Source organism: Paramormyrops kingsleyae, chromosome 2, assembly GCF_048594095.1.
Source record: "Paramormyrops kingsleyae isolate MSU_618 chromosome 2, PKINGS_0.4, whole genome shotgun sequence".
Classification (NCBI taxonomy): Eukaryota; Metazoa; Chordata; class Actinopteri; order Osteoglossiformes; family Mormyridae; genus Paramormyrops; species Paramormyrops kingsleyae.
The window spans coordinates 19113154-19139450 of record NC_132798.1 but is presented as its reverse complement, the minus strand read 5'-3'; the positions used below and the strand labels follow the sequence as shown (position 1 = coordinate 19139450).

The 26297-nt window shown below is 48.5% G+C and overlaps 1 protein-coding gene across 1 annotated transcript in view; it reads right to left on the bottom strand.

The window, feature by feature from the left end:
* Positions 1-26064, bottom strand: part of hmcn2 (hemicentin 2) — a 63526-nt gene extending 37462 nt beyond the window's left edge. The window contains exons 1-26 of the mRNA XM_072707514.1: positions 25447-26064; positions 21828-21898; positions 21052-21210; positions 20304-20426; positions 16119-16290; positions 15868-15974; positions 15598-15718; positions 14471-14734; positions 14216-14360; positions 13897-14018; positions 13007-13282; positions 11602-11743; positions 10884-11011; positions 8135-8248; positions 7903-8061; positions 7286-7480; positions 6295-6390; positions 6033-6160; positions 5801-5945; positions 5398-5510; positions 4056-4215; positions 3801-3960; positions 2813-2940; positions 2308-2553; positions 2123-2206; positions 182-379 (exon numbers count right to left, since the gene is read on the bottom strand). Of these exons, the coding sequence (XP_072563615.1) occupies positions 182-379; positions 2123-2206; positions 2308-2553; positions 2813-2940; positions 3801-3960; positions 4056-4215; positions 5398-5510; positions 5801-5945; positions 6033-6160; positions 6295-6390; positions 7286-7480; positions 7903-8061; positions 8135-8248; positions 10884-11011; positions 11602-11743; positions 13007-13282; positions 13897-14018; positions 14216-14360; positions 14471-14734; positions 15598-15718; positions 15868-15974; positions 16119-16290; positions 20304-20426; positions 21052-21210; positions 21828-21898; positions 25447-25705 (4015 nt within the window). The 5' untranslated portion in view covers positions 25706-26064. The remainder of the gene's footprint in view (positions 1-181; positions 380-2122; positions 2207-2307; positions 2554-2812; positions 2941-3800; positions 3961-4055; positions 4216-5397; positions 5511-5800; positions 5946-6032; positions 6161-6294; positions 6391-7285; positions 7481-7902; positions 8062-8134; positions 8249-10883; positions 11012-11601; positions 11744-13006; positions 13283-13896; positions 14019-14215; positions 14361-14470; positions 14735-15597; positions 15719-15867; positions 15975-16118; positions 16291-20303; positions 20427-21051; positions 21211-21827; positions 21899-25446) is intronic.
* Positions 26065-26297: the final 233 nt, after the last annotated feature.

Here is a 26297-nt window from a genome sequence, read left to right as displayed (position 1 = left end):
AGGCGCTCTCAACCCATAATAGTGTTAATACATGTTTAAACACTTTGTAAGCTGCTCCATCCTAACACAGCTTTACTTCTTGTTTTGGGGGAAAGTGCATTAAGTGAGACAATGAAGTGAGCAGCAAAGGTGTGTCTTCTGAGGATGACAAACGGTGATCGAGTCGAGTCGAGGAGCTCACCGTTCACTTTGAGGCGGGTCTTCCTCTCTGTGGAGCCCGCCTCATTGGTGGCCACACACCGGAAATCTCCACTGTGACTGGCAGAGACGGCAGCGATCATGAGGGAGCCGTTCTGTGACACGGAGACGTCGGCAACGGTCCGGTCAGGCCGGATCTCCAGGCCATTCTTAAACCAGCGGATCTTTGGTGGCGGGGAACCTGAGATCAGGTGCAATAAGAAAGGGGGTGGGAAAGTGGGGTGCCGGGGGTCTGGATATGAAACTCATGGATCAAGGCACACACAGCAGTCACAGCCAGTGAACCTGGAGGGAACCCCGCAATGACGCAGGGAGAACATGCAAAATCCACGCACATACAGCCTGGTCTCCAGAGATGTGAGGCAACCGTGCTCACCACTGCATTATTCATTTTTATTGCACTATTTAATCACTGCTGTTGTGGGACTAAGCACACAAGTATTACACTCACCTGGACAATACCAAGTGTCAGGTGATGTGACAAATACAGTGATTTGATTTGATCTGATTTACAGCGGCATTCCAGAGCAGTTCAAACGCACTCACATCTAAAAACAAATGTTCCAACACCCCCCCCCAGCTGGTCCAGTAAACCACAACACGACTCCCTTCCTCTTCTAGTTTGAGATAATTTACTTTCAAACAGATGTGGGCCGTGGAAACCCATCTTCCGTTATAAGGTTCACATGAGCACACCCTGGCAACCGGAGTGCAGACACAGGGAACACGGGCCCACTTCCGTCCCGAAGTTTCCAGAAGGTGGAGTGGGGGGTGCTGAGGTGAGGCCCAGCGGGACCTGCAGCCTGCCATATGCCATATGTTGCATGCTTATGTTGAGGTATGCATACATTGTTCTAACACAGACAAGCAAAGTGCTTACAGAGTTCCGTGGATTTTAAAAATAGATCAGCCATTGCCTGCCCACTGGCCAAGGTTTACTAAGGCTTCCCCCATCACCTTCTGAGCAGCGTGCAGTTAAGCACGGTACCCTGGGAGCCACGCCACTGTCTAACTGGGGGATAATGTCATGGTCTGTGGGAAGGGATGACATTCTCTCCTAGATCCCCATCGCAGAGGGTTAGAAATCAAACGGTCATGAAAGCTGGAGTCCTCCACTGTGCTCCAACTGCTCGCCTGAGATAAGGCTAAAGCGAGCATGGCGAGAACCTCCAGGGTCCACGCAGCGGGCTCACGTCACGTGCCAACATGCCTGCAGTGGAGACAAACACCGTGGACCCCTCTCTGAAAAAGCTGCCCCACTATCTGGCAGCTGCAGCCTTGTAATTAGGATGCTGCTCCCTTCATGCTAAAAAGCAGATGTGCCCCGAGACAGCGGGGGAGGGGGATGAGACTAGACCAGCTGTTGCAAAGCACCACCTTCCGATTCCTGAAACATACTCGGTTGCCAGGGCAGTCACCCCCGCCCCCACCATACCCCAACATCCCCAAATGGAAAAATGGGAAGATCGCATGCTTTCCCAGACTCGTCTGACTACAACGACGGGCATGCTCTGCATGGTAGACGTCTGGTATATGCATCTGCACTCTGGACACCGATCCCCCCCCCCCCCAGTTACACATGTGTAAATGTGCATTCAAGAACATGAGACCCTTCAGACCCTTCCCACCCTCCGTATAGCCGTGCCTCAGGCAACACGTAAAAAGGCATGGAAAACACAACAACAACAGGAAGTCACGCCTGAAAATTAAGGGAAGGTAATGAAACCTGACAGCTGGACAGGGAGCAAAACCGTTTGCCATCACTGGCATGGACTAACAAGCAGGAGGAACAGTCCGGTAAGATAAGAGTGACTCCAGGAAGTGATGTCATTATCACAATGGTCCCACGCATGCTCAGTCACCCATGCTACTGTCATCATATTCTCAAAATCTTTATCAAGCAGATTAAATATTGGTCACCTACCTCCTGCAAAGCAAGGAATCTCCACCTTGCTCCCAGCTACCGTCTCCATGACAGCGGCTCCAGTGTCCACAAAAGATGGAGCCTCTGTAAGGACCACAAGGTTAAATGGTGAACCGGGTCACCAGTCCAGACCATGCCTGAAAGAGGTCTGACTGCTTCTGTCCTTTGAGCAAGTGGCTACCCACCCAGGACCTGCAGCACCATCTCCTTGGTGTCCTTCCCGGCACTGTTCTCAGCCTCACAGTGGTATGTACCCCCATCCTTGTGTGTCACACTACGGATCCAGTGGGCCTCGCCTTGCCCAAGAGCCACCCCATCCCGGGACCAGCTGATCTCCGGGAAGGGCTCACCCTGGGCAGCACATGGCAGGGTGACCGTCTGGCCCAACAGGGCCTTCACCACCGAGGGCACGGGCTCGATTCTGGGCTTAACTGAAAGATTAAAAAACACATCTTCTGCTACTTGTCACTGTTCTCAAAAAGGACACATAATGAGGCTGGTGATGTCAGCCATAGCTGTACCCTGATGCACCCTGAGCATTTTCCTTAAGTATGAATTAAAAACAGTGATGGCAGCCAATTCTGGATCATTAGCATGTTGCTAATAGAAGTTTAGCCAGTATTTGCGTTCAACAGAAAGATAAAGGATGAGAAGCCAGCTCTTTTAGCACGAGGTGGGGGGGGCAGAGACCTTGTACACGGAGATTGTAGGTGAGTGACACATTTCCTGCCGGGTTCACTGCGGCGCAGGTGTAGAACTTGCTGTCGATGAGCCTGACATCAGAGATCTTCAGAGAGCCAGAGGGCAGCACAGTGAACCTGGGGTCCAGGGAGAGAAGGTGTTGTTGTTCAGGAGTTCAGTCCAGAAGCAAAGCAGGTTGGTCATACATCATGAGACAGAACCCCTACAGACCTCATGCTCCTTTATATGATCTATCATCAAGCAGCAAGGGCCAGTACAAAAGGTTAGGGGTTTCCATGACGGTTGTTCACCATCCGAAGATTAACCCAGCTAATGAAATCCACATTACCTTGCAAGGTCTTTAAGTAGTCAACTGCTGAAGGAAGTAAAAGAATTGCCTTTAAAGAAGGTATGTACAGAGTGGTCTGTCTGTCTGTCTGTCTGTCTGTCCATCCACCCATATCTTGCTTCCAAAACCCCAGATCAGGTAAGTATGTGCCCTCCAACAGGGTTCTGTGGACAAGGTAATAGCCCCCCCCACCCCCTCTTATACAGAGGTATGTTATACTCATCAGGCCAGCCCGGCAAACAGCTACATACAGTCCCTCCACCCCCCGAGCTCCAGAACATCAATGCAGTACAACCTTTCCGCACCCTTTTTCCAGGTGATCCCCTCCTCGTCTCGCCCTTCTTTCATCCCCCCTCCCCCCACCCAGAGGACATCAAATGGACTCCCCCTCATGGGTGGCCCAATTCCCATTGAGTGCCTTCCCATGCACAGCAGAGCAAAGAGACGACAGAGATTTGGCCCAGAGCAGATGGACATTCTTGGCAAAGCGGATGCGTGTCTCAAACCAGGATGCGAGCAAGAGTCACTCGGGACTCACACTTAGCCACTCTACTGAAAACTCCTGTCTAATCAGAAAGGATCTGACAGCACATGGGCATCTGCCCTCCCATTTGTGGCTGGAGAAACACAATGCTTCATTCTCTTTACCAAGCTGACACTGGGGGGATGGGGCGTCCGTCCCGGAGCCATATGACCAGAGGAGTGGGGCTGCCCTGGGCCTCACATGGAAGGATGACCTCGGACCCGGCTTCGACGGCCATCTTTACTGTGGTTTCGTGGTCACTTCTGCCCACCAGGGTCGGCTTCGCTGTTAAGGAGAGGGCCCAGTTCACTGCCAGGGACCAGGAACAGGTTCTATCATTCTTGCCATCTGCTGGCATCCCACCCCCACTGCAGCCTTACTGTTGACACTGAGCTGCGTCTCCCGGCTGGCAAAGCCCGCGGGGCTGCTGGCGGTGCACACGTAGATTCCAGCATCTTCTGCTGTGGGACTGGGAATGTGAAGCTGCCCTTCTGGTCCCTGATGGAGCAGAGAGGTGTGGCTGGGCAGGGGATCCCGTCCCTGGGGGAGGGAGGACACACACACGTGCGTGAATATACAGGACTGCGCAAAAGTCTTAGGCGGTCAAAGTAAATGATGTTTAAATGATCTTCATGCTGGTGTACAACTAAGACATTATGTCTATCAACGTGTGTCAGCTTAGCCATTTCAAAACCTCTCAAATATCTGCAGCAACTAACCAATATGCCCATGTATTTTTTGACTCCACACCTTGTATGATCAGTCAATAACTCGTCAAGTTAAATAGCAAGTGGAATAGCTGGGGTGCCCCTGAGAAAAGGTTTGGGAACCAAACTTCCAGCCATCTTCCGGTTCTTCGAGCCATCCAGCTATATACCAGTAACTTTTTGGAGAGCAGAAGAAATTCTTCTTGTACTGTTAGTTTGTTGTGTTTCCGTTAACACTACAATGTATGCAAAATTTTTTCTTCGCAATTATACACCTACTACCCGGGTAAATAGCTTTAAAAATTTTCTTTTAAACTTTTTAACATGTATTGTATATTTAATATCTAGCTAATGGACCACATGACTTCAGACTATTAAATGCTATTCATTATTGTGGGAATTCTCTCAGCAATCCACTACACCAGAGTTCATTAAGCATTATAGCAAAAGGGGAGGATGTCCATCTAATCGAGGTCTAACAAAGATTCCTTTGTTTGTTTTTTTAGTAATTTTCTAGCCTAAGAAGAGGTCGTGGGGTCAGTGTGTCAGCCGTAGGTCACGGTTCCCTGTAAGTCACGACCTCCCCTGGGATCACCCTCCTATTTCAACTTGAGCAATAAGATGGCTTTCACAGCCCTGCTTTCATGTGACAAGGGGAGAAATTTACTTCACCCAAGCCGGGCAGGAAGACAATGTAATGAAAAGGGATGGCTGCACATCTCCGGGAAGGAAATTCCATGATACCTTAACCACAGGACTCGAAATAAACCAACATGCCTATTGAATATCCACAATTTTCGGATTAATGAACTAGTCCATCTGAGTTGGGGGAGGCGGCTGGTGAAATTGAGCTTATGGATCAGAACTATATTGGGACTATAAGACTCAACCTCTGTCCACCAATGCCCAACCCCAACAAAAACTCCGTTATGCAACAGTAACGTTCAACGCTGATCACCAGGCTACATGTCACTCGAGCTATAGGACAAGGCTCACGGAGCATGGGGCAGTCTACCTTAGTCCAGACCAAGGTCGGCTTCGGCCACCCGCCAGATTCACAGGTCAGGGTGATGGCCACGCCCTCATTAGCGATGTAATGCAGGGGACCTGGCCTAATCTCTGGGGGATCTGTGAATTCGAATGAGTATCATGTCAATAAGCAGGAGTTTTAATGACACCTGCTTCAGTCTTCATCTGTTGCTAACAAAATATTTCTTGTCAGGATTAATCAACAAAGTGCATCAACAAAGAAGTGCCAGTTGCCCATGGATACCGGAGAATAAACTTGGATGTTTTTCGTGTAAACGGAAAGCTTCTTGGTAGTCTGAGGAAGTTTCAAGTGCTTTGCTCAGTCAGTCTCCCAAAGGGGCTCTCCGACACATCAACCAAAGAAAAAAGCCCAATCCTGCCCACCTTACCATGCACATCCAGGGTGACAGAGAGGTTCGCTGACCCCACTACATTGATGGCGGTGCAGACATACGTCCCAGCATCCTCAGGGATGACCCTATCAATGTGCAGGCTACCATCACTCTTTAGGTAGGTCCTGGTGCTGAGTTGGACCTGGCAGGAAGTGGGGTTAAAGGTCACAAACCAAGGTGACGTGACAGAGGGGAGTTGCTGACGACAGGTATGAAATATGAGCCTCACTTGTTTTCCGTTATGTTGCCAGTATCTCTCCGGCAAAGGAATTCCGTCCATCAGCATGCAGGGAATAGTCAATGGCTGACCAATCACGGTGGTGAGTGATGAGGCCCCACGAGCCAAAACCGGGGGTTCTGTAGACCAGGGGACAAAGACTGGGTCACTATGATCCAAATTAAAAACCACTGGCAGATATTCTGACAGGAAGTTGTCAGAAAATCCTGAAGCTACCGGGACAACAGCCAAGCCATTTTGTCAAGTTACTGACCCAGGCCAGTGATGGTCACTCGAGCTTCGGCACGTATGGATCCAAACTGGTTCTGGGCCTCGCAGGTATACAGGCCTTCATCATCAATCCATGCACCTGTGGGGACAATTCACAGCGGCTCAGTGGCGGGAGCCGGGCAGTGGGGGCGAGCTTCATGGGAGCCGTTTTGTATTCGTCAGCAGTTTCTGGCTGCAGCAAAAAGCCAGGTGAGGTAGCAGATGGATCTGGACGCAGACTCACTTTCCACTTTGGAGGACCATCACTCCCATACCGGCAACGTTGGCCTATAAAAGTTTAGCACTCTCAAAACATTCTGCATGCAGCCATGACCCGCTCTCTCTCCCACCAGGACCGGCACCGGCGTGCGTCCATGGCGCGGAACGCCAACCTCGCTGCCTTAGGGGGAAGCTTTCTGAACTTTGTTGTTCATCCATGAGACACCATCTGCCAAGATGGCCACTGTCTGCACACACTATGGGTCACTGAGCCGTGTGTATGGGAGGGTTAGGGTTAGGCTTAGGCTTAGGTTTATATCAAGAGGGCCGACTCACCCCTCAATGCTAGAAACCCAACAGGCCTATAGGAGGTGCTAATAATAATAACCCAAATATATCCTATAATACCCTTACTGTCTCTAACCACTGATGATATCAATTTCTCTATCATGCTCATGGTAGAACACTTACTCACTACTAGCACACTTGCTACTCTACTTTATGCTACTCTAGTCCAGGAAAACCTCTGGAAAAAACTCTGTTACTATTATTCTGTTACATAACTCAGTTTTCTCGTTACATACAGGGACAGGTTTGTTCTTGAGGGGGTGATAATTATAAACAGAAAAGCAGGTGGGGTGCAGCCTAATAAAACCAGCTGACCAGAGGGTTGTTAACATTGTCGCTGGGGGTACCAAACAGATGACTTTGAATGCGATCATGGGCCAGAGGTCAAACTGTTGAGTGGCCCCTACTGTGCCTGTGCAGGCACTCACTGTGGATGAGGAGCCCCCCCGAGTGGAGCTGCAGGGCCCCAGCGTGCCCATCGGGCCCCCGGGAGACCGGCCGCCCGTCCCCTCGGCTCCACGTCACCGACGGCATCGGGAAGCCGCGAGCGGAGCAGGGCAGGGTTACGTTCTCCCCCACATCCACAGAGACGTCATGGGGGATGCTGAAGAGCTGGGGGGCAACTGCACAGAATCGGGGGGGGGGGGGGGTACGTGGAATTGACGCTACAAAAGTACCAATGCTCACAACCGTTTACAAATACAATCATGACATACAACAAACCAGCATCTAATTAATGCACCCATCCAGTGCTCAACCCAGTCCTCCGGGACCTCCAGACAGTTGAGATTTTTGCTCCCTCTCTACTCCCAGGGCACCTGCACCTGGAGGGAGCAAAGATGTGGACTGTCTGGAGGTCCCTGAGCACTGATTTGACAGAGACTGATCAATCCATCACAGTGTGACTGGAGCCTGGCAAGACCCTGACTGGGAGGCCAGCCCATCACAGGGCAAGACATTTATATTTATACTGAAGATGTTTTAGGTTACAAATCTAAAGCACCCTGTACAGTTACACCCTGCCCAGAACTGCCTCGTCTCTGACCTCCAACCTCCAGGGTGACAGTTGCAGACGCAGTTCCAGCTGAGCTGCTGGCCACGCAGATGTACTCCCCCGCATGCTCCTCCTGTACCCCGGGAAGCCGGAGCGTGCCACGCTGCCCGTCCTGCATGGCGAATGGGAGCAGCGCCGCCTGCTGGTCGCCTGAAGCCACAACAACTGCAGTTAGCTTTCCCGTTTCACATATGGGATGGTCCTGTGCTGATCCCACCCTCACCTTTGATCCAGCTGACCAGGGGGGGCGGAGTCCCCGTGGCTTGGCACTCCAGAAGGGCGTCCTCGCCGGCAACCACCAGCACCACACGTCTGGCCACGGTAATGCTGGGCCGCTCTGCAGATCAGAGCAGGGGAGTGGGGGTGAGGGACACAGCAAGGCCGAGAGTCAAAAAATGTCATTTCTGGGGCTCTGCTCAAAAAGTCACTTCAGAGCTCCCAGTTTGCTCCATCCTCATCAGGCGTTTCACTGTCTGAGGTGAAGAAAACTGTCAATTAGGCCAGAGGTAAGGATAAAGAGTTAGTGGTTCAAGTCAAGTCAAGTCAAGTCAACTGGATTTTTAGTCATTTCAACCATATACATTGCATAGTGAAACAAGACAGCGTTCCTCCCGGACCATGGTGCTACATATAACACTACATCAACACAGGACTACATAAAGTGCAAGTGTGCAAAAAGTGCATACACTGCAAAAACAGTGCAACACAAGAAGAGATGACAGTAAGACATAAGATTAAGACAGGCTAAGTGTAACGTGCAACAGTGCAATAGGTTGTGTAAAAAGTTATTGAGGTAGTGGACTGTGTGAGGTGTGTGTGTGTATCAGTCCGGTCTCTGATTGTTCAGGAGTCTGACGGCTTGGGGGAAAAAGCTGTTGCAGTCTGGCAGTGAGGCCCCGAATGTCAAAAAGGGAAAAATATAATATGAACATTGCGATTTTAGAGATGAATGCGAGGCGTACCATGCAAAGCTATTTCCTCAGGTTTCCCATTGTGTTTAAAATTCCAGGTGGAAAAAACAAACTATGCTGTGCTGATATAATGTGGGTGCATAAAATGTAACATTTCTGCTTGATCACAGCTGCAAACGTAAAATATGCAAATGACCTGGTTATTGTGCCTGTATATCTTTGAATAGCTTCATGATGTCTGGACTGCAAGGAGACACTTTGATTTTCAAGCAAGATTACAAACCTTCATTGTTCAGACAACTTTGGAGTTTAGAAGAGGTGCTACCAGTTTTGTAGCGTCTCGGGAGCTTATATAACACGCTCAAAGCTCTTCACCGACGCTGAATACATTAAAGAATATTTTATCAAAGTAGCAGAACAGCCATTTACCAATCTCAAAAATGATATTAAGAAAATTATGGACATGCCACTTCAGTTCTTAAGTCCATGAAATACTGAAAATAATTTGTTCGCACTTTGTTGTTGGTTTTATACAAAACATGTTGCTAAACCGTTAAGTTTCCAGTAAAGTTCTGCGGCTCCAATGGTTTTCAGTTTTTCTGAGAGTGGTTCTTTTTTTCAGTAATGTTGCTGATCCCTGGCTTTTTTAGCTGTTTGTGACGTCCTCGCTTTGATTTTCCTTTTTTTTTTTGTGACATCGCTGGACCATGATTGCTTCAAGATCGCATAGAACGTTAACGTTAGCTAGTGAGTCAGGAGATCATAGCTAGCTAGCAGATTATCAGAACATGCTCCTTTATCATCTACTAAATAAGCAAGCATGTTTAATGTATTTTTAGTTTGATCAACAGGGGCCCACCCAAAACACGGGGGCCCCACACAAATGCGTGGCGTGAGAGGTGGTACACCCCCAAGTGACCGCCAGGGTCCCTAGCCACACCCACCTCCGTCACGCCAAGTGGGCCAACGCCGAGGGGGCTTTTATAAATAACGAAAATATTTGATGACTTTTAAAAATAACAAGAGTATTCAGTAACGCTGTCAGCCGGACACCCGCAAAGAAGGGTCTGGCACCCTGCGATGAAAAGCTGTCATGTTTAATCAGGCTGTCGCTGGCCCTCCCACCGCTCTGCTGATGGGGAGGGATGAAAGATCTAAATGTGGAGAGCAGCATGGGGATGCCTTGGGTTCAAGGGCCTTAGGAAACCTCCACCCCCCGTCTCTCAGAGCCGCTGGGGCAGCCCCACACTCTCAGAATTTTATTTCATTTTGTGTATAATGTGCTTTGCTTGCAATCCATTCTGTTCCGTACTCAAGTTCCTGATTCTATACTTTCTTTTCTTGTTTCCCATTTTCTTACCATTTTCTCAACCTGCCACAGTGCTCTCTCATCTTATATCACATTTCCATTAGACATCCTGTACCCCTGCAGGTACCGCAAAAGTTTATTTTCCTGTCACATGACAAAAACTGATGATCTGTGACGCAGCTTGACAGCAATCTGTCCAGCTCTGTGTCCGTAAGCGGGAGACCAGAGGCTGACTACGACTGGTCCATTATATCACTCGCTCTGATTGGTTAAGCAAGGAGCATATCATAGAGGAAACTCTGTTTCTCTCAAACAGGAGTTGTCACTTTTAAAAGAAGCGTGCAGTGATATATGCAGCCCCAAAGCCCTTGGCATTCTATGCGCTTTGCCATAATTTAGAAATGAAAAATAAGATCCTTTTATGGTTGAGAGAACAGGCCGGTCAGGCTTCTTTTGAAACCGAGCTGCTCATTCTGCATTTTCCTTCATTAAGGTTGTTTACTGCTGTTTGTATCTGCTGAGGTTTGGAAGCTATGTACCTAATTACTTTAATTAGGTTCGCCCTGGGGCTGTCACTTTGTAACTATGTCGCCATCACACAGTATTGCCTTGGTCTTGATTGCAATTAAAATAAATCTGGCACAGTGTGGCCTCCTTTGTCCCAGTTCAGCCTTGGCACAATAGCGGGAGGGCTTCCGTGGATGAGGCTTGGCACTTAATCTCATTTTTATTGAAGTTTTCATTCCGCCCACCTTCATAGCTCAGGGTGACTGTCTGATTGGCCGTGCCAGCTTCGTTGGACGCCAGGCAGGTGTAGTTCCCAGCATCCTCTGGGAGGGCCGCTCTGATGGTCAGCGTTCCATGCTTTGATATGGACACTCTGAGTAAATCAAGGTGAACAATCTTAATAAGGACACACATTTATATTTTCTTGTTTGCACACCAGTAAGATATGTTCTCATCAGCTGCTAGATTACAGCTGCTTGAAACAAATAGGTAGTCAAAATGCATCATTCATCCATCCATTATCGCAACCGCTTAATCCCCACTGGGATCGCGGAGCCTATCCTGGGAACAATGGGCACAGGCAGGAACCAACCCTGGGTGGGTGCCAACTCACCACAGGGGTCACACAGCCACACTCACAACTACAGGGCCAATTTAGACATGCCAATCAGCCTATCCTGCACACCTTTGGACTGGGGGAGGAAACCGGAGCCCCCAGCGAAAACCCACACAAAGACAGGGAGAGCGAGCGAACGCCACACAGAAAGGACCCGAGATCGAACCCAGGACCTTGCTGTCAGGCAGCAGCACTAACCACTGCGCCACCGTGCTGCCTTTTCTTGACCCGTTACCGTTTGTGAAAGATGGATGGATGAAGAGGATAAGCCATTTTTGCAAATGCAGTAACCTGAACAATAAATATGGGACTAGGTGTGGTGGATGTGCACGAAGCTCTCACTGTACCTGCTTCTGCTCATCAGAAACATGTTCTTGTAGGTCCAGAACACCTGGGGGGCGGGAGACCCCGAGGCCGTGCAAACGAAGCGGACATCGCCCCCCCGGGAAAAGGCCAGCCTGCGGGGAGTGACGACCACAGAAGGGACCTCTGCAGAAAAACAGTGAGCGGACAAATACAGTCACCAAGACACTGCACACAGCCCGCCCACACACCCCCCCTGACTGCAACAGCAGTGCCCCCTCCTGACTGGAACAGCAGTGCCCCCCCCGACAGGCTGGTGGGCGTCGAGTTCTCTTTTTTTTTTTTTTGTTTTGTGACCCCGACATTGACATGTCATATAAGAGCCTCGTTGTTTTCTGAAGCAACGGCAGCGTTCCTCGTTCAAATCGCACTCTGGGGGCCAAGATGCACAAGGAGAGAGAGAGAGAAAGAGAGAGAGAGAGAGAGAGAGCGAGAGAGAGCGAGAGCACTGTGCTGAATCAGCCACCCTAATAGGGAGCAGATGGCGGACTCTGCCCCGCGTAACAGCAGCAGGAAGAACTCGCTTTCAGATAAGTCGCACGAGAAGCCCTGGGAAGACTGTGCAATGAAAGGCCACCCCGCCAGCAGCAAGGTGATACTGGGACAAACGTACTGGGACAGCTGGCCATTACACCCACCCCATGCTTCCAACTCTGTGGGAACAGTTTGGGGATGGCCCCTTTCTGTTCCAGCATGACTGTGCGCAAAGCAAGGTCCATAAAGACATGGTTGGGTGAGTTTGGTGAAGAAGAACTTGACTGACCTCCATAAATCCCTGACCTCAACCAACCATCGAACACCTTTGGATTGAACTAGAATGGAGACTGCGAGCCAGACCTTCACGTCCAACATCAGTGCCTGACCTCACAAATGCTCTTCTGGATGAATGGACAAAAATTCCCACAGACACACTCCAAAATCTTGTGGAAAGCCTCCCCAGAAGAGTGGCAGCTGTTATAGCTGCAAAGGGGGACCAACTCCATATAGATGCCTATGGATTTAGAATGGGGTGTTATGCGAGGATTTTGGGTGGAAATAAAATTATGCTTTAGTGTCAGTTTGAACACGGACTTGTACCTCAGAATGATTTTGTTTTCATATTTCTCATCACGCTCTCCTTTGAGACAAAGCCACACATGAGCAGGTGAGAGTGAAGCTTCAGAACACAGGGTTACCTATTTATCTGACACTCTAGAGCATTTAGGACCCACCAGTAACGTTACAATCCTGCTGAACACAGGATTCAAACCAGCGACCTTCTGATCACAGGCCTAACCTGCTGAGTCAGACACTGCCCCCTGCAGGCCAGGAAAGGGAGGTGACAAGTTAAGATAAGGTAGGGCTCATGAGTGGAGAGTGTGCGGAGTTTAACCTGTTAGTAACCCTCACCTGGGACTAGCAGCCAGACACTGGCCCTGCTCTGGCCTTGTGTGTTGCTGGCCACACACTGGTACTCCCCTACATCCTGGGGTCCGACGGGATCGATCTCCAGTGAGGAGTTCCTCAGGACTCGCGCTCTGCCGGTGCCGGCCGCGCCCAGGCGCTGCCCGTCCCGACGCCACGTCATGTTGTACCGCGTGGCACCCTCCACCTGGCAGACGAGCACAGCCCGGGCCCCCCGGGGGGACGTCACGTTGGCAGGGGGCTTCAGGACCGGCAGGGGGTCTGTGACAGGCAAAGAACCGGTCAGAAATGCAGCGCCGTCAGGAGACGACCGATAAAACACTTAATGTGGGTTTGGAGGAGTCACCGACTCTGCTAATGTAGCACTAGACACGACTGGAGCAACGATTCCACTAAATAACCAAGACAAGCAAAATAGGATGAACAGCTTTCATTTAGCAGAATTACTCCTAATCTGTTTATCAAGGTTTTTAAGTTCCTATGATGGTTTGTCTAAAGCTAAATAACTGCACTTAGCTCACTTCCTTCACTATCAGTCAATTTCCTGTGTATCTATACTTACATTTGCGTCATTTAGCTTTCATATAAAGTGACACACATCTGCGTAAGTAGGGTTCGGCGGTCCCAGCCGCATTTGTGGTTAAGGGCCTTGCCTGGGAGCCCAGCACCCAGTGACCTTCTGATCACAGGCACAGCATCCTAACCCACTGAGCCACACACCATGCCAAGGATACTGGGCGAATTCGGATCTGGCCTTTGTGAAATCAGTCACCCCCTGACAAAGCACCCACTTGCATTGAGATGATCCTCCTTCAGCGGTGCAGTGCCAGAAACTCCAAACCCAGGACCCCAGCTTCTCCAGCACCCGCACTGACCTTTCACAACCAGCTGCGTCTCGGCCCGACCCCGGCCCACTCTGCTCTCGGCCACACACTCGTACGCCCCCTCGTCCTCCCCAGAAACGCGTGGGATTTCCCATGATGCTTTGTCAGAGGACCTGGGAGGTGGAGTAGACAGGTGGAAGCCACAATAAGCACATTACGTTAAATTATTTCCAAAACTGACTAATCAAAATTCCATAGTTAGTTTCAAATATAGTAGCTGAGGATCATAAATAAAAAAAAATGTTAAATTTGTGGTTTTGATAGTAAATTAAATTGGCACATCTATATGGGACCAATAAGAAGAACCCACTGAAAGGTTTTTTCTTCCCCGATCCGGACTCCACTCCTGGTGATTCTCAGCCTGTAAGGGACTTCGCTTTCCACGGAGCAGCCAATCACAGTGGGCTGCATGTAGAAGCCTGTGATTGTACTGGGCATGCTCACTGAAGGAGGCCCTATGGGGAAGAGAAAAGGCAGGTAGTGAGGGGAAGGGGCCGTCCTATAGGCCTGGTTGAGCTGCCATTGGTCAGAGCCATGTTGGAGAGACTGGTTAAAGAGTTCCTGCCTGGGATGATGTTGGTATACGAGACACTGGACAGCCTCTGGAACCTGTAACCGTCAGCATCCTTGCCGGACACTCGTAGGAAGAACCTCTCAGAGGGAGAGTGGAACTCAGGGACATTCCAGAGCCCACGGGCACCCTTGTCTGAGGGAAGGGGGACGGGGAGAGTGCGCAGGGAGCGTCCGGAGGCTGAGACCAGCTCCGTGTGGCTGACCAGGCCTGGCGGAGAAAGCCCCGAGCATTTCAGAAGAACATGGGCCGGGACGCCTGCGGAAAAACATGGAGATGGTATAGAAACACATTAAAAAATAAGGATCCAGTCACCGTACTCAGAGAGCCATATTGGTATCTGCCGATGTTCCTTAAAAGCCAAGACATCAGCATCAGTCTGATTTATCGGTCTTGGTCGATATCGTGGTCACTACGCACCTTCACGACATCTTATGAAGTAATGCCACCAACATCAGCTTCTCTCAGGGTTTAGCCGTTTTGCAGTATCGGTTATCAGGGTCACTTATATTAGACAGTACAGTGGGACCCCTATATCTGCAGTTTAACTACAGTTTCCGTTTTCCACAGTTTGCAGCAGTCCAAAAGAAAAAAAAACTGGAAAATTCCACAAATAAATGGTTCATAAGTTTCAAACCATACACCAAGCATGTTCAGGCTGTAACACGGTGAAATCTGCCAGCCCAGTCGCACCATCTCCCATTGCCCTACACCCATGCCCTACCGTAGAAGTCGCATCCAGTCTGTTGCCAGCGTGTTATCACAGTGAAACTTATTAAAATGCATAAAAACATGATTTGCACTGCTCTAAAATCCCTAGATCCCTAGATGCAGGATATTATTTCATTGCTCTTTTGTCTCTTGAGAATTAGGTTATCCTTTTCATTCAAGAGAGAGTACAGTACTGTACATTGCTGTATAATGTACTTTATTATTACTTTAATGTCAGTAATGTTTACTACATGCATGTACGTGAAAATTTCACTGTTATCCGTGGTTTTATCCATCCGCGGTAGGATACAGGGAGACAACTATCTATTGGTTATCAGTATTGCAAAAAAAATTTCAACATTGGTGCACCACTAACTGTGCTTAATTTTCAAAGTAGGCTTCAAGGAGACCTTGAACTGGCCGTTCCCTTGTGTGGTTGAACTCAGACACTGGTAAGATGGAGAATCCAGCCCGAAAGTCCAGGTTGCTGACGCCAGTGACTCTGAGTGTGTGTCGGCCACTGCAGCCCACCTGGAGAAAAGGGAAGGGTTTCCATCTCACAAGAAGGCAATGTCTACCAGAACGATGATGCTGACAACCAAATTCAACAAGGCAGGGAGCAGACTGGTCATTTCTTTGAGTACATGTTACAGATATACAAGAACATAGCTTTAAAGGACCTTCAGAGTCCAGATTCCAGGTCTGGGGTTCTTTACATTCACCACACGGGCAGAGTTTGGGATACTCAAGAGTTCCGTTAGTCCATGAGCTTCTCCAACGTGGCGGCCTGGGTGTACAATTCAAACAGCACAGAGTCAGACCTTGTGTAGACATGGAAACATTCAAGAATGACTGGCAAATCAAAAAGGCCTGAATGTTGTATACAATGTGTACCTCAACCTTGACTGCACACACATATCGAATGACCTACCAAAAGGATCCTTCATTTCTATCTGTGGAGCCGGCCCACTGAGGGACACTGTCACCTCCTTCAGGCTGGGGTCAAAGGGCACATTCCACTCATTCTCCTGGGCAGATTCGTGGTCTGAAGACAGCAGGTGGACCTTCATGGCTTGCACCGTCTCCTCTACCCATCTTAGCACCTGCCAAGGAGACCACAGAACAGCGTCCACTTCTGTATTTCACTCGACAGAAAGTCGGTAGGCAGAAAGAACGGAGGTGGATTCCCTCTTGGATGTGCTACCAGTTCCCGCAGGCCATGGACATGTGTCCTCTCTCGTCGGGAAACCTTCCTCCACATTGTCCCATGGATCACAAGCTGCTTATCATTTTCTGATCACTCGTTCCTTGCCTTTCCAACAAACACAGTAGCCGTCAAGGGTCACTCATGCCATGATTTACTCCAATGTGCTGTGGAACACTAATAATGATACATGATTGACCCCCCTTCTCTTTTTGGTTACCCAATCTTATTCTCCATGAGACATACATACAAGTGAAAGCAAGCTTGGGGGGGGGGGGGGTCCACAACACAGAGTCAGCCAGCAGGTAGCATCTCCAGAGCTGGGGGGTAAGGGCCTTGCTCAAGAGCCCACAATCGTGTGAGTATCCTGCCAAGCCCGTGTCTCTCGATCTTCCAGTCACATACACACCACCCTCTACCACGAAGTATTCCAGGATTCCGCTCTGCACAAGGTTTCCTCCAACCCTCCCATTCCCACTTGTCACAGGATGGATGCTTCCAACCACACCTGGCTAGTCACAGAAGTGCAGGGTTACGATATCTTAACAACGCTGGGAACCATCCTGCACCATTCACCTGCTCAATATGCAGGATCAGTTACAGTCTAACCTCTCTTTTGGCCATATGGCAGATGGATGGAGAGAATTCTGTTCAAGGAAGTCTGGATGACAGAGATTTCCTTGAGGAAAACATTATCTCTTCCTCAAATGCCAAAGCGACACACTAAGCTGACTGTGGGGGTGAGGGGTGGGGGGGGGGGGGGGGTCAGGAGTTGAGATTGACTTCAGAAGGGTATAGAAAGCAAAGCCATTTTTACTGCTGAATGTTTTCCTAACAACCATAAGGGCCCCCTGGCAATTAATGCATAATATTACAAGTATTGTACAAACAACATGTAGCTCATTTGGGCACAAATAACATCATATATTATTTTCTAAATCTTAAATGGCTGCATGATTTTTTCTTAGGACTGTTAACATACACAAACTGGGTTAAGCCACACGTCAAATTAAATACCACGTACAGGATTACTGCTGGCTCACGCCAGTTAGCTGATGCTTTCTTTTTGACGGCCAGTAAAAAGAGACGTGTTAAGTCTTCACTACAAGGAATAAAGAGAACTAGCCAAGGTGGGGGCTTTCCGCAGCTCGGAGACTGAAACGCTCACCGTCCACGTCTGGCAGATGGCCTTAGGCGGCAGCTGTTTCGCCTCTGCGTCTACAGCTGCAAACAGCTGTAATGCGTGCCACATGTGTGGTGGTCCCCAGGCGAGAGTGGGGGGGCGGCTTCCTAGCGACCCTGATCTGCCCGCCACTGGGGTCTGTTCCTGCCTCAGTGGGAGGGGAAGGAGCAGGGAAACAAGGGGGCTCCACTGCCAGACGGAGGCTGAGAAACAGAGCAGTGGAGATGTTCCTCTGCGACCTGGAAGGATGCCATTCGTCTCTGAAGGAAATCTGTCTTCTGTCCATTACTGAGTACATCGGAGCCACCTCCATGCCCATAATCTGGGGGAACTTAACATCTGACAGGCCATCAACTTTGGTTGGAACAATGAGCCAAGAGTGCAGGAAGCAACATCTAAAAGCTTCACAGAACAGTCTGGTTTTTCAGGCTAGCTGTGGAGGGGGGGGGGGTTGTACATCCTCAAACAGGCCTCATCCACCAACCCAGCTCCCCCCAAAGAAGCACTGAGATACCCGAGTAGGCCCCAGTGATAGATTTACACATGCGCTGACATGCAGTGTCCAGTGCCCTGCAGTGGAGGTTTGAACATGACCACCACCAGGGTCAGTAGACTGATCAAGTTTGCCAGGAACCCAGCTATTACTCATTATTGTATCCAGATGTGGACCTTTCACCTATTTCTTTGAGAACCCCTAAACACCTGGCCAAACTCTTTCTATGACAGCAGTTAAGGAGTTTCAGCCTGTGAGGACCTAGACAAGCCAACAGAGCCTGTCTTTGTTCATCTGCTCCAGGGTCCTCTCAGTGTGTGTTTCACTGTCACCAACAGTTCTCCGAGCTGCTTTCAAAGCCATCTGAATGTGCATGGTGAAAATGGCGCCTTGGCTGTCACGGGGCTGCTCTACAGGAGAGACTCACTCATGGTAACAGGAGCACAGAGATGCAAAGGAGCCGGGGGGAGATGAGGGAGCATTATTGTTGTCCAAGGATCTGATAAATGGAGCACAACAGGCTAATACCACAGATTCATGATCATATTGGGGAATCGTAAGCTGGAAATCAGAAACAGAGACAGGTGAACATGAGGTGAACATCAGACAAAGGCTACAAAGGTTTGGCTGAATACCAAGTTTGACTGGTTGTGTGTGGATGGCCAAAGACCTTCTTGCCCAAATCTTTGTGGGAATCTTACTCGTAAACAACAGCTCACAAAAGCAATAAGTAGACACGGCTCAACTCGCTCTGCAGCAAGCCCAACGTGTAAACTTAAACAGTCATGTAGCCTTCACTGCATCTATGATTTAAAGCCACGGGGATGGATCCACAATGAGCCACTGCAAACATGTTGGCTCAAGAACGAAATTCTGAAGCAAGGGGCGGCTGTGCAGGGGAGGGGAGCTGTAATTGATGATATCCGGGGTTTATACAATAAAATAAGCACTCAGCCTTCTCTGAACACCCCCCTGAGCTCTTAATGTCTTTTGTACATTGGATGTGCCTGGAGTTTATTAATTCCATATCAGAAAAAAAGGAGGATTAGGTGCATTATTAGTGTCCAGAAAGCAGGGTCTCAGAAACAGGGTCACCAAAGAGGGAAAACCCAGTTTTCCGGGTCCTAGGCTGCTTCGGGTCTAACAAACTGCCGAGGGACAGAAATCACACTGTAATGCGGGGGCTGACTTATGTCACTGAATGATGTGTTTTTCTGCGTAATCTAGGACAGTGGAACGCCATGTCTCTGACGTTCCACCCAGGCCCAGAGCTCATCAGCAGAATGACCAGGTTTTTCTGGCCGACACCGATGGCATACTGGCCCCCCAGGACATGCTACGTGAAAATTACTGCACGTCAGATGTGAGAAAGTAGGGTCCACGGCTCTCTAGACAGTGTTGATGAACTACTCTCAAAGGTCAGTTTGGACACCGAGTTGCTTCCTAAAGCTTCAAGGAGTCACATGCGAGTTATTCCCGCATCTCAGCCTGGGAGTGTTGAAGGAAAAAAATCACAAATATGAGGAGCCACACACTAGAGCCCTGCGTGGGACAATTTTTTTAATCCCGCTCCTGCCCACTCCCACTGAATTTCTGACCATTACTGCCCACTCCCGCTGAATTTCTGACGATTCCCGCCCAATCCCGCCCGCTGTCTCTGTCACTCCCACCCGCTCCCGCCCACGACAATCTAAAACCCACCCAATCCCGTGAGATTTGCGTTGGGTCCCGCGGGACCCGCGGGATCCCGCTCCCAATGCAGGGCTCTACCACACACCTATAACATGTGAGGGATTAACTTATCCCAACTTCAATCCCCTGACTGCATCGTCTGTGGTCTGGTGTTGACAGGCAGATGAGCACTTTCCCTCACTGGAAAATCTGACCTCTTTCATGTCTGAGCTATGAAGCTTGGAATTAAGGTCTCTTCCCCAATAAATAGCAACAAAACAACCCATTCCCAATAAAATGTTTTTTTTTGTCATAGCGTTTTATTTTGCCTAAAAAAAATTGTAACTGAACTTCTCCTTCCTTTTATTGGACTCTCTACTAGAGATAAAGTTCCACTATAACCTTAAAATCTTTATTGCCGCAGCAAAGCCATGACTGAATGATTTGTCTCAGAAGCTGCAGCAGTCATGCTTTTAGTTCAGGAAAAGGGGTGAAATTGCTACCCTTGCTGCCCCAAAGCTGACGGGAATTGTTACCTGTACTTGTTAAGCCCTTGGTCGCTTACCTCGTTGACCTGCTGTTTGTCCAGGTGGAAGATCTGCCCAGAGCTGGTAGCGGCGATCTCTTCGTAGACACGGTAACCGGGGTGTGAGCGATCCCCACAGTCTCCCGTCAACACGAAGACTACCTGAGGGGTGGGGGAGAGCGAAGAGCATGTGGAGACCAGTGAGATTAACCATTGGAAAATTCTCACATCCGCTCTGATATTCACATACACTATGCATAGAAAGGTTTATTTTCACTATTTTCTACTTTCTAAATACATCAAAATTTAAAAATAACATATAGATTAATACTATTTGGTCAGTTCATAAAAATATTCATTTGTTGGGAGGTGGGTCAACTCTGTGGTTTGGGACTCAGAAGGTTCAAATCCTATCATGGGCAGAGTGATCCCACCATTGGGCCCGTGAACAAGGCCCTTAACCCCAACTGCTACAGGGACTGGTTGACCCTACATTCTCCTCCAAGTCATTTTCATGAGGTGGCCTCCTAGGATGCTTTTCCAGGTGTCCTGAAGGAGGTCCCACATCCTTCACACTCTGGCCAAACTCCTCCAAGCCATTTCTACTGTGTTTAGGTCAGGTAGCCAGGTCATGTGATGTAACACTATCACTCTCATTTTCTGGTGGCTTAGCGTATCCAAACTTTTGACTGGTACTGTATATGCATACACTGCACACGTCACACCTAACCCGAACCCTGTTCTATAATCTGAGGGGAATTAATCAGATCGGCACTGGCTACTGCACCTGGGACTGTCGAAGCTGTACCAGCTGGAGAACATCACGTTTGAGGCGGTAGTCCTTAGCTCGGGCGTCTGTGAAGACATAAATGAAGGAACCGGGCAGGGACACCTCCAGTGCCCGCTTGATGGCACCCACGCTCATCTCGGGGCAATCCCCTCCTCCCTGCAAGAAGGCGGCTCAGGTCACTTATTCAGTAGCACCAACGCGAGACACGTCAACAGCGCTCACCGCATGCAAAGGTCTGTCTGGCGAGGTCACTGCACTGACCCCCCACGTCACATTGATGAGCTTCCAGGGAAGCGGATGGAGAAAGGTGGGGGTCCTGGAGGACTCTGCGAAAAGCATTAGCCCAAAATCGAGTCACAGGAAAGGAGGAAAAAACAGAACCCCCCTCCCCCAGGAGAATTCAAGTAGCTGCAGGCCTTGCAGTCTATAAACACCTAGCAGCGCTTTGAGATTTATGTTGCCGGCCTCGTTGTGAGCTGGAAACGGACACATAAGAAGATTTGAGGGCCTCCAAAGTAGAGTAGACACTATGGAAATAAGAAAAATTTGCCCTCCCCCTCCTCCCCTCACAGAGAGTCAGGTGACACCCCCAACCCTGACACACACCAGGCTTCCAAATTCCTCAGGCAGGAAATCTACACACACAAGAATCATCTGCTGAATGGAACTTCTGGACCTTGATTTGGAATGTCAAGAAAGAACTGAACCACAGTGAAGATGATGGGAAATTGTGGATTCAGGCCCCCCCCCCACCGCCATGAACATCAACATACCTGCACAAAGAGCTCACGAAGGTCATGCTGAAACTGCCTTGGGTCAGTGGTGATGGACACCGGCCCGATATCTGAAACAGAGAGTGCCATTAATGTTATGTAACCAGCAGACCCGGCTAGGCTCGGCACACCGACAATACACGCTTCTAGCTGGAGGACACCGGGACCTCGGGATCTGGATCATCTGGAGAAACACAAACGCATCACACACTTCACTGGGTCACATACACAAAGAGCGCAGCTGAGCGTAATGACACGGATCGCACCTGAAGCAGGTATCGTTTAGCGTAGCCTAGCATGTGCTCAACCTCACATGCAACATTCTGCCTTTAAAAGCAAAGTGTGCCAACAGCGCTAAAAGTACAGTTAGCAATCCTTTCCAGTTTCATTTTGCTCTGTCATTTTGAAAGAGTAAGTGCACCAAGGTTCTGCTAACAGGTGAATCACAGGGGGCATTCCTGCATTTACAGTCTCACTGTTACGCCTCAGTAGCCCTATTTCCCCTGTGGAAGACCCTCTGTATAGATACATGCATGTAATGGGATGTTGTAGGTCTTTCTGGGTAAGTTCTTCCTGAGAAAACTGTACACCCCCAATGTAAGAAGGTACAATTCAGTGGTATAATTGTAATACGTGTTATATAACGTTGTTTTTTCAGTGGTCATGATTATCTTAGAAGACCATAGATTTCTCCTTTCTACAAACCCAAGTTTTCAGTCAGTTTTAGTCACGTGAGTCAGACCTACCTGGCTCAGTCACCCAGTCATTTTGGGCCCATCGATTCCATATGTCAGTGCTTTGAGCAAGTTAATTTCTGGATTCAGCACATCTTCCTCCAGCTCAACAAAGAGAAAACCGAGGTGATTGTTTTCGGGAAGAGAGAAGAGCGACTAAAGGTTAGTGTCTAACTTGAGTCTATGGCCAAAAAGACTAAGGATCTTGTCAGAAATCTAGGCTTCTTGCTTGATGAAGATCTGAATTTCAATAATCATATCAAGGCCATAACTAAATCCTCCACTGCTACACTGGTCACTTTTATGTCTGGTTACATTAATTTTGAACATACTCCTCTGCTTGCATTTTTAGCTTTACCACTTTTTAACTTTAGCAACCTGCACAGTCTACAAAAGAGCGGTTCAGGATGCATTTCACTATGTGTTGTACTTTGTATAACTATGTACGTGACTATTAAAGAATCTTGAATCCATGTATCACCTTAGGAACACCTCTAATATCAGAGGCCTAACCAGGCATAACCTTGAAAAACCTATTCATGCCTTCATCTCCAGTCACTTGGGTTATTGTAAAACTGTCCTATACGGACTTCCCAAAAAATCCATAAGACTCCAGCTCATCCGAAATACCACCATTAGATTAACTGGGACAAAGGAGAGCAAACACATCACTCCACACAATAATCCAATGCTTCACTCCTTGTCTTTAGGATCCACTTCAAGGTGCTGCTTGTTTATCAGTCACTGAATGGTCTTGGCCCAGTTTACGTCACAGACCTTCTGATTGATTATGAACCTAACAGGCCACTAAGATCATTAGCAGGTGGTCAGTTAATAGTGCCAGGAGTGACAAGTCATCACGAGCAAACGGCATTCAGCTGCTCTGCCACTCAGAACCGCAACCGACTCCCTGAGGAGAATCAAATGCTGCCACCTTCAAAACCAGGCTCAAAACGTCTTTATTCCACAGTGCTTTTGATTAGCGCCGTTAATCAATGTTGTCGCTTTTACTTTTTCGCTTATTTTAGTGAGCAAACACCTGGCAGAGGCGGCCGCTCCATGGTGGCTGGGCCATGTGACTGAGCACCGTGTGACTGAGCACCGTGTGACTGAGCACCGTGTGACTGAGCAATCACGGCCGGGAAGGATCTGGATCATTAGTGCCGCTGCCGGTCACCGCCAGGTCCCCCAGCCTCTGACACATGCTCCACCCAACCAACACCCCCCCCCCCCCCCCCTTAAGATGATGAGTGATTAACTGTAGTCTTATCGTCCCCCAGTGAGGAGAATTGTAGAGGGTTAACTCTGAGTTGGGGGAAGTGTTGGGGGGGCATCTGGGTGAAGATTGTCTCATTGGCACTGAAAGTGTTGTGTATTGAACAAGCTGTCAGCAGGAGATGAATCAGAGGCAATGGCGTAACTTTGGCTGGAACATTGGGGGGGGGGGGGGGTCGAGGTCTCCACCCATTACAGGGGAAACATGATTACTGGGGGGGTTATATTGGCTGGATCTGATTATTGGGGGGGTCGTGACCCCCCTAACCCCCCTGGAAATTACGCCCATGATCAGAGGCACCCCCGGCCCAAAATCCACTTGAACGCAGGGCATGGATACAGTGGTTTTTGGCACCATCCCACTACTCCTTCTAATCTTCCCACAGTCCAAACTGCCTTGATAATTCCTCAGCTCATCACCCACACAGCTGATGGATGGTGAAAATTCCGCTGCAAAATGACTACCCTGCATCCCATGGGGCATTTGTGCTGGCTGGGGTGAGTTTTCCCCCAAAATAGAAAGGTTATTCATTCTGGGTATAAGGAGAGTGTGGCCAAAGAAAGCCAATAATTTGTGTCTGTTTGGTCTCTCTTCCATTATCTCTTCCCCTCTGCTGGTCACATGTTCCAGTGGTTTCCCATGTGTCCCAGAATTCCTTGGGAGACGTCTGAGGGCTGATACATGCGGCACCACCCCCTTTCAGACCGAAGCCTCGCCATCGCTGTGGACTTAATGGCTTTTGGGGGTGGGGGTGGAGGTAATTATACCATGGCAGACACCATGTGCTTCCACTCATTCTTTGGACACTCTCCCCCTTTAAAGACGTTCTTCCCCAGTAAAGCCGGACGTCCCCCGCTGCGCTAATAAAGCTTTCTGACCTACCTAACTCCCCCGCGAAGCTTTCGCTGTCTGTCCGCTCCCTGCGCTTCCTTTATTTAAAATTCAAATATTCGAAAAGGAAACTTACCATCTTAAAATATATTATTTATGTATACACAATAAATCACCTGGAAATGGCTTGTACGGTGATTGAATACTGCGGAAAATATGTGAACGACTGATTACAATAGAGTTTAAATGTTTTTCTCTGGAAGAAAATGCTGTTCCACTTGAGTAAACCTGGTCTGTCATATCACCTAAACCTATTTTAAGCATTCAAAATAAAGATATTACATTAATTCGCGTCATCTATCTCTGGGGCAATTCAATGTCCATCAAGGACTATAAATAAAGATGGTGATTTATTTCGCCAAGAATGGATAACGCTTTTGAATTTCTTGATTAATACCTTAAATAAATTTGTTCCTAACGCGCGATTCGGATTATTTTACAGACTAGTTTACTTGGGTAACATATAAGAGTAAAACTGGTGGTCAGCCACCATAGCGATGTCTGATGGGAATTCTCGTTTTTGTTTAAATTACAAGTTATAAAGATCGATTGAATTGTTAATTGGTTTATTATTACAAACTGCACAATTAATCATTTTTTACCGGTTGAAGAACAATCAATCAATGAACGGGCAATTTTAGATACAATAACACCATATGATATGTAGTGGGGTAATGAAAAATTCTGGGTCCATCCACGGTGGTGGTTTCACTTTTACCTGGATCGTGAAAGGGGACGAGCACGAAATTCCTGATGGGTCTTGCTCTCCGGCTGAGGGTTTTCTCCAGGATCCGGGAGGCTCCGTCTATCACCTGCTTGAGGTCGTCGTACATTGAGCCGGTAACGTCGAAGACGAAGGCCAAGGTGGAGGCACTTTCAGAGGGGAGCGGATGCTCCTCTGCCCGGGGAGCGCCGGTCACTTGGTTGTTCCATATCCACAGCGCAAAGATGCAACACTTTATCCAAGCGCTACTCATTTTATCTTTTCATCACACCATTAGCATGTATAAATTTAATTGTTTTTTTTTTGTAAAACACAAAAAACTTTACTATCCTTTGGGTAAAGATTCAAAATATTTTAAATATCTCTAACGCGATTCGAAGCGATAGGATCCAACGTTTCTTTTAAAACAAGCGTGTATGGTTTCAATGACTCTGTCCATTAACATAGGAAAAATGATACCAGCTAATCAAAATCCTTTAAAAAACAAGGAATAATTCCCTTTAAGTTCTCATTTGCGGGACAACAATTTTGCAACGCAGAGACTGGATCTTGTACTGTATGTCCGCAGCCCTTAAGAAAAAGTTAAGTGAAATTTCAAAACGGGGGCGGGGATGAATGTTCAAAGGGGTCCTGTAGAGTTTCGACTGGTTCTTTGTGTGTGTCTCTGTGTGTATGTGTGTGTAACTTGACCCGGCTGTCTTCAAGTTAACTCACCATCTTTCTCATCTTATCACAGTACGACCTTTTAAACCCGTTACTTACGCACGCCTAATGCAAACTCCTCCATAAAGTTCAGAAAATGTACAGAGATGAGGGACGCCGCTCATTAAGACTCGGGTCCTCAC